Source organism: Sarcophilus harrisii, chromosome 1, assembly GCF_902635505.1.
Source record: "Sarcophilus harrisii chromosome 1, mSarHar1.11, whole genome shotgun sequence".
Lineage (NCBI taxonomy): Eukaryota > Metazoa > Chordata > Mammalia > Dasyuromorphia > Dasyuridae > Sarcophilus > Sarcophilus harrisii.
In genome coordinates, this window is record NC_045426.1 from 687,572,123 (window position 1) to 687,579,849 (window position 7,727).

General features: G+C 38.5%; 1 protein-coding gene across 2 annotated transcripts in view; it reads left to right on the top strand.

Moving 5' to 3' along the window:
• Positions 1-2,027, top strand: part of IFT81 (intraflagellar transport 81) — a 63,631-nt gene extending 61,604 nt beyond the window's left edge. The window contains exons 19-20 of one of the 2 annotated variants that reach the window (XM_031948559.1): positions 1,232-1,375; positions 1,842-2,027. In XM_031948559.1, coding sequence (XP_031804419.1) covers positions 1,232-1,375; positions 1,842-1,892 — 195 coding nt within the window. In that variant the 3' untranslated portion in view covers positions 1,893-2,027. Of the gene's footprint in view, positions 1-1,231; positions 1,376-1,708; positions 1,790-1,841 lie in introns of those variants that run through there. The other variant, XM_031948560.1, reaches the window with a different exon arrangement.
• The last annotated feature ends 5,700 nt before the right edge of the window (positions 2,028-7,727 follow it).

Below are 7,727 nucleotides of genomic sequence, written 5' to 3' on the forward strand. Positions count from 1 at the left end.
ATTAAAATAACTTAAGAAAGGTTGTAATTGAAGCAGTAGCATCTTAAACTTATGTTTTTGTTTGAATCGCTTAAAACTGTTGTTAACTAGCACAAAATAGAAAGTTTAAGTAGTTTTATTAGTAACAACCACTTACACAATAAGTATATGTACTAGTTATTATACAGTGGCTTATGGAATACATTCAAATCATATCTTCTTAATTCTTTCTTTTTGCTGTTTATAGTAACGGTGGCTGTGGGCCAAATTTAGCTTTTAATTTATTTGGTCCACCGGGCAAGTACTAAGAGAAGATAGTCTATTTTGTACATATAGTTGCAAAATTTCAACATAGCTTTAAAAAATTTTGACAGTGTAGGAATCCAAAGAATTTTGTGTATAGATTTTGACTGTCTTATTTTCTGTGTCCATCTCATTATCTGAATTCCTATGTGCTGCTGAGGTTTATAATAGGTTATAAGAGGTTAATAGAATTAACCACTCTCCTATGAGGAGTGGTTTTGGTTTGGAGAGGCAGTTTCTGAAAGCATTTTTTACTCTTTTAGGATATATTTATTTATTAAATACTTTATAAATGTAGATTCCCTTTTGTTCCTCTGCTCACTCTTCTCTTTCTCTATATATTATAGTGCCTTTCTTTGGTTTCTGTAGCTGTATCACTGACCATTTTACAGTCGACCTATTTTCTACCTTCCCATATTTCTCTTCTTAACTAAACACAATAATGAAACTGTTATTGTCACATATATGTTTGTATTCTTTGTTCTTAATACAATTCCATAAACTGTTATTAAGTAACCAGTAATAAACTGCCCCTGGAACATTTTAAAATTATTCCAGTCCTTGATAACAAAAGCAGTACACGTCAGGTTTTTCGCTTGTCTACATATTTCCTATTATTAGACCTTTTCCCTTTTTCTAGGAAAAGTTTTTAGGAGAATTTTCATTTTCTGGGCTCACATTGAATATTTCAAGCTAAACCACAGAAGTTCACTTTTGTTATTCTGCAAGCTATATATTCTGTCAACACTTGAATTTTTAAATTCATGATATCTCATTACGATTGAATTTCTTCTACTTATTTCAGTGATCTCAGTTTTGATGAATTCCAGGGACAGCGTGGGTAGAGTTTAGCCCTAGAAGTAAAACGTGTGAAATTCAGTATATTTACTTGTGTGATTAAAAGTTGTCCTGCTACTTAGATTCACTTGTCCTTGATATTTTGTAACAGAAACTTCGGGAAAAACAAAAAACCGTACGAGAAAGTCATGGTCCCAATATGAAGCAAGCTAAAATGTGGCGTGACTTTGAACAGTTGATGGAGTGTAAGAAACAATGCTTTCTGAAACAGCAAAGCCAAACCTCCATCGGTCAGGTAATTCAGGAGGGAGGCGAGGACCGACTGATCCTATGAATTCATGTGTGATCTTTTTGGGGTGATAATGGGTATTAGCCACAATCTTTTCCCCGTGGTGTTTGGTTTTTTGTTTGTTTGTTTGATTTTTGTTTTTGTTTTTTTACCTGAAAACAATGTTACTTTTGTAGACTGTGTTGGTTACAAATTAGTTTTTTCCTGATGATTTTTCATGGAAAGTCATCTTGAATATAGGGCTTAAATTTGGAATTTTGTTCAGTTTTTTATTTAAAAGAATAGGCTTTTTTTTTTTCTGTTTAAACATTAGTGGTGTCTTCTGATTTTTTTGGACAGGTGACTAAGTTTTACAACCTGGATATTTAAACATGTGCCCGTTAAGAAACATGTAACAGTTCTATTAAAAAAAAAAAAAAAGCATAATAACCCTGAAGTCTTAATGTTTTTCTTAATCTTTTTTTAACTTTAGAGGAATCTTTTAAGAACTTTTCTCTCTTGTTTTGAAGAAACATTTATCTGAGATTCATCAGTTCCTTCAGTTTACTTCAGAGTTTCTCTTTCTTCTGTTAAATATAAATAAAAAAATTGCTTTTAATATGTTAATAGCTTTGTTCTGTTCATGTAACTTAAAGACCAATAAAACTTGTTGCACGTACCATGACTGTTTCTTTTTTAAATGACAATAGGTATTAGTGTCAAGATGTTTCATTTTTATAGTAGTTTTTCAAACTGTAGCATGAATGGAAACTTAAGGAGCATTGTGTGAAATCATAATCTAGAGCTATCAAAGATCATTTAGTCCAGCCTCCTAATCTTAGAAATGAAGAAACCAAGGAGGCAGAGGTGGAACGACCACCCCGAAGTCACACAAGTCACAGAGACCAAGATTTAAAACCAGGTCTTCTGACTTCCTTTCTCATGTTTGTCCTGCTATAGCAAAAGTGTTCTCTAGGAAAGAGGCCTCAGGAACTATTACTTTTAGGGACATAGTTGTTCCTATCTCATGTTTGTCCTGCTATAGCAAAAGTGTTCTCTAGGAAAGAGGCCTCGGGAACTATTACTTTTAGGGACATAGCTGTTATCAAAGTCAGCATCATCTTGTACATAAATGGTCGTAAATGGGATTTAGGAGTACAGGATGTTACTCCAAACCCAACTGCCCCCTCATTTGGTCAAGATAATTTGAAACTGTCTGTACTTTTGGGTTTTTTCTCATCTAGATTTTGGGACCTTCAAGGGAAAGGACTTATCATTTTCTGGTCTCATTTAATTTTTCATGTCTGCTTCAGCTTTTGTCTGTAGTTTTGAGAATGTGCAGATTGAGTGATTTTAGTGCTTAAGAATTATTAAAGCAAAAATTGGAAGAAAGTACTAAAGAATTAGAAAAAAACAAGTTCAAATGCTATATCTGCTACTTTTTCTATGACCTAGGGGAAGTCCTTTAACCTCATTTTCTCATCTAGAAAATGAGTGACAGGTTGGACTGATGTTAGACCCAGTTCTGGGCCTGTGATGTCATCATACTTTAGGATTGGGTCAATGTCAAATTAGCATTTGAATTAAACCCATAACTGAAGTAATTTCTATTAAAATGTTGGCCACGCACGGAAATATATATACCAGTGAGTGCTGGTGACACTTTATATATAGCACTAAAAATATTTGCATACATTTTCAGGCTTGTAGGATAGTGATTAGAATATTATTATCCTTATTTTGCAGGTGAGAACACTATGGCTCAGATTAATAATGGGACTTGCCCACAGTCATAGAATAAGACTGGCACAGATTCTCCATGTCCAAGGATTTTTGTGTCACAGTTATCTTAGTGAGCAAGAAGAATTTCTGTAAGAAGTACTATTTCAAGTGTGGTTTTGAGGTCTGTTTTCTCTAATACAGAAACCAGAAGGCCATATTTAAATTTGGATTTAAGAAAGTAGAAGCATCTTGATGATGAGTAATTCTGATAGCAATGATGGCAGGAGGGGATGAGATTCATAAAAACAAAGAACCATGGCTTGAAGCTATAGACACTACAACAGGGATATCTCTTACTGGAATATTTTTTAATGAATAAATTTTCTTCCAGTAAAATAATGCATAGAAAAGCCATCTTTTGTTTAATGAGAATTTTTACCTAACTTGTTGTTTCATACAATGTTGATTACTATTCTATGGCTATAACTCAACAGGTAAATTATTAATCACACTAGGACAAAAATAAAATATTTTGTGAAGTAGAAACTTCTCAGGGTAAAAACTGATACACATAGTGAACTTTGTGCCTTTGTGTACACACAGCATATACATATATTCAGTAGATATCCACATATGCACTGCTGCCTCGACATGACAGATGAGCTAAGTTCCCAAGGATTGCACCAGTGTAAGGCAACCTCTAGCAAGATCATGTAGAAAGGCTTTCACTACAGGCCCCGTGACAGACCAGTCTAAATTAGTAGGGGCTCATCGCCAGCTTAGTTATAGGGTGGTTGGTTGTGATGGTCCAGAATGCCAAGTATTAGTGGGGCCCCAGTCTGTATGAATCGGGGAGGAGGGAAGTGACCCACATCAGCAAAGTCACAGAGCCTTGAGCCACTGAATAAGAATCGTGTGTGTATATTTAATATTTTAATATGATCCGTGTTGGATTATAGAGATGGATGCATGGATGGATGGATAGGCAAGCATTTATTATGAACCTACTATGTACCAGATATTATGGGCAGATAGATATGTAGGTTATATAGAGAGATCAACTAGCATTTATTAAGAATCTGCTATGTTCTGGGTATTATCCCAGGAATACAAAGATAGATAAAAATATAATCCTCCCCTCAAGGAGCTCACAATCTAGAGGAGACAAATGCAAACAATTATACACACATAAAGACATTGTTGAAGGAAATTTTCTTATGGGGAAATTCAAGTGAAATCATAGACCCAGATTTCCATTCTCCCCTCTCCCCACCCCCAAAAAAAGGCATTTGTGCATGTATTAAGATTTGAGGAAACATGATAAACCTTTGTTTGGGACTGTCTCTTTATGCAGGATCTGACTATGCTCATTTGACCTATTCTTTGTTCAGTGTGGATGTTTTAGGGGAAAGTTCACTTACTTAGATGGTTGAGGGAAGATTGTAGAATCACAGATTTAGAGCCAAAAGGAACTTTGGAAATTCTCATTTTACAGATGAGAAACCGAAAACGCAAGAGATTTAAATGTCTTACCTAGGGTCATAGAGCTAGAACGTATCTGAAATGGAATAGGAATCCAGGTCTTCCTTAAGTCTAGGGTCCTTTCTACTCTGCCCATTACCCCCTGTCTGCTGTCCTGGAAAGGGAATCTGCCTGAAAGATTTCATGTCCTTTTCTTTTGGGAGGGAGGGTGAAAGGGCCATGGAGATGGGAGTGGAGATCCGAGCCACATGAATAAATCACCGGAGTAGCAGAGATAGAGTCTGACTCTTTGGTTCCTTCCTCTCACAGCTTTCATTCTTTAAGCTCCACATGGGTAATCCTCTCCCCCCTAAGGGTTTGGCACTTGGAGGAGCTCTGCTCTCCTCTCCACAAGGGTAGTTTCCAATGAGTCAACAAGCACATTTTAAATACCTACTGTGTGACCAGTCACTGCTTTAGGTGCCTCAGATAAAAATTTTAAAACAGTCCCTGTCCTTAATTATATTCTAGGGGAGAAGTCAATATAAGACATACTTCTTATTTGGGGATCGCTTCAGTGATTCTCTTCTCTCTCGGAGAAGCTAGCACTGGCTAGCAGCTCCCCTTCTCTTTTGTTTTCCTCTCCTGGCTCCAAGCTTCGAGAGGCTCCTGGCTCCCAGCATTGATCCAGGCCCTTGGCATCTCAGATGCTCCTCCTGGAACTACATTGTGAGAGCCTGCATTCCCCATGTGCCTCTGTCTCAAGGCAGCCACCCACTCCTGGCTAATCAAGCGAGCCGTCAATTTATCCTCTGCTCCAAGAACAGCAAAGGGCCACGTTCTCTGTAAAGCCGCCTTTTGATGAGCAAAGGGTGGCTCCTTCCACAACACTCTGGCCCAGCAGAGCTCGTTTCAGCTCTAGTGGATCCACACTTGAGTGGCGAATGAGCCGGCAAGCTTGTCTCCTCCCTGGAGCATACTGAAGCTCCACACTAAAGCTCCCCATCCTGTGAGCTCATCTGCTCCATCAGGGAACTCCCTGGAACGGTGCCGTCACACGCACACACACACACACACACACACACACTATTAAAGAACTCATTATGTATTTTTGTAAATGTATGTATGGGATATCCTCATATAACAGTAATAGATACATTAATATGCACAATATTCTATTGTATGTTTATTATAACATACAATAAAATTTCAGGGTATTATTCAATAAGCCATCCCGATTCCCCTTCCCACAAACAAAATTTTCTCCCAAAAAAGAATAGTCAGTGAACACTCAGCCCAGTGAATGTTTTGTTTTCATTTAACCTCCTACTATCTGAAAAACATCCTTTTCATTATTTAAAAAAAAAAAAAAAAAAAAAAAGTCAATGACGTACTCTCGTAGAGAAGTTCTAATCTGATTAGTGCTCGCCATATTCCTTTGGCTTAGAAAGAGGCTGCAGATACACCATGATGGAGCTCCATCAGTATTTCACCAGCTGAAGCAGGAAATCATCACTCCCGGAAAACGGAAAAATGGAAGCGGCTACACACTAGCTCCTGTTTTCCTGTAGCTTTAGTCACAGACTAACCCAGCGAAGAGCTTGGGTTTGGTGACTGCAGATAATGATTTGATTGGAACATTCAGAACCTCTGACTAACTTAAGTCCTTTATGGATGACTTTTTTAGAAGGAAGAGTTCAGGACATTTTTTCCCTTCAGGATGGATAGCCTCGCTGGGCATTTGGTAACAATATTTACATTCTGGAAAATTGTCTTCCTTGGGGGAGGAAGGAGAAGAAATGGGCAATAGCCTGTCAAAACGGCTTCTGCATGAACAGATTTCCTACTTCTGAGTCTCAGAGCTGCCAACAGTTGTGTGGGACGCAGCGTAGGAACTGTACCTTTCAAAAGGCCACTGCTCCCCTTGCTTTCTCTGCTGGATCAGGAAGAAATCCAACTTTCAAGGCTGTCTTTTTATTTCAAGGAGTTAAAATAATATTATGTGATATTTGTTGTAAATCTTCATGCTCATTCCAAAATAATATACTTTATATTTTCAGACAGCGTAGCAGCGTCTGGGTCTCTAGTACAAGGCATAAAGATGGAGGGCAACCCAACTAGGCCCAAGAAAACAGTAAGCAATCCTTGGTCTCCTCCGGCTTTTTGCCTTCTGTCCTTGGGCTTCTCAGAGAGGGAATGAAATGCCAAGTCACTGAAATCCCAGAGAAGCCCCCAATCAGTTTGTCTAATACATACAGCTCTTAGAAAAATGGGAACTGTAATTACCAAACCCCTTGGCTGCCTTTTCACCGACACGATAGCCCTTTCTGGTAACCCCAGGAAACATTGCTCAGATTTCAGAAACGTTTCCAGAACTGTTTTGAGTTGAATTTGAAATGGGTGACGAGCCACAGCCGTCTTGTTGAAAACAAAATAAAAGTGCACCTTGAAAACGGTTTTGTTGTCAGGCCTTCGGCCAGAGTTAGTGACCAACGAGCCGAGTGTAAATCAAGGGCTTGTTTCTACAAAGGGTTCCAGGTGTTCACATCATTTCTCTTCTTTGGAATAAAGGCGTGTTTAGCCTGAGGGAGCCAGGAAGACGGCACCCTAATGATTAACGCTCCTAAAATTTGGTCTGTTATACTTTTTAAATCCTTGGTTGTGGTGACAACTCAATTGGGATTATCAACCCGAGACGGCCTTTGCCAACTCCATATTTTTTTGGTGACAGACAATTCATAGCAGCCCAGGAAGGAAACGGTACAATACTTCTGCCCCCAGCTCCAGCCTCTCCTCCCTTTCCCTTCTCCCTGTAAAAGCTGTTTCACATACTACAAGCAGTCCAGGAGTGGGTAGGGTGTCATGTCTGGAGATGATGGAAAGGGGTCATTTCAAATTATCTGTGTTTTTCTAATCCTTGACCCCACCCCCATCTCAAGGCTTTAAAAAAATACAAACGTTAACTTCATCTAGAGTTTAGTTCCAACACATTCTGGCAAAGAGATTAAAAAGTAAAATAGAGCACCAGAATGCCATTTAAGAGACCTACAGAGTTCTTGTTGGGGTTTGGGTTTTTCTGCTCATGTGTGCCCTCTGTTGGAGATCTTCAAGTACTTTCACAGCAGACTCCCCTGAGAACTTGCCATTTTCCTTTCTAGGTTGGTAGAATCATTTGGCATGCCATAGGCATGGGGAA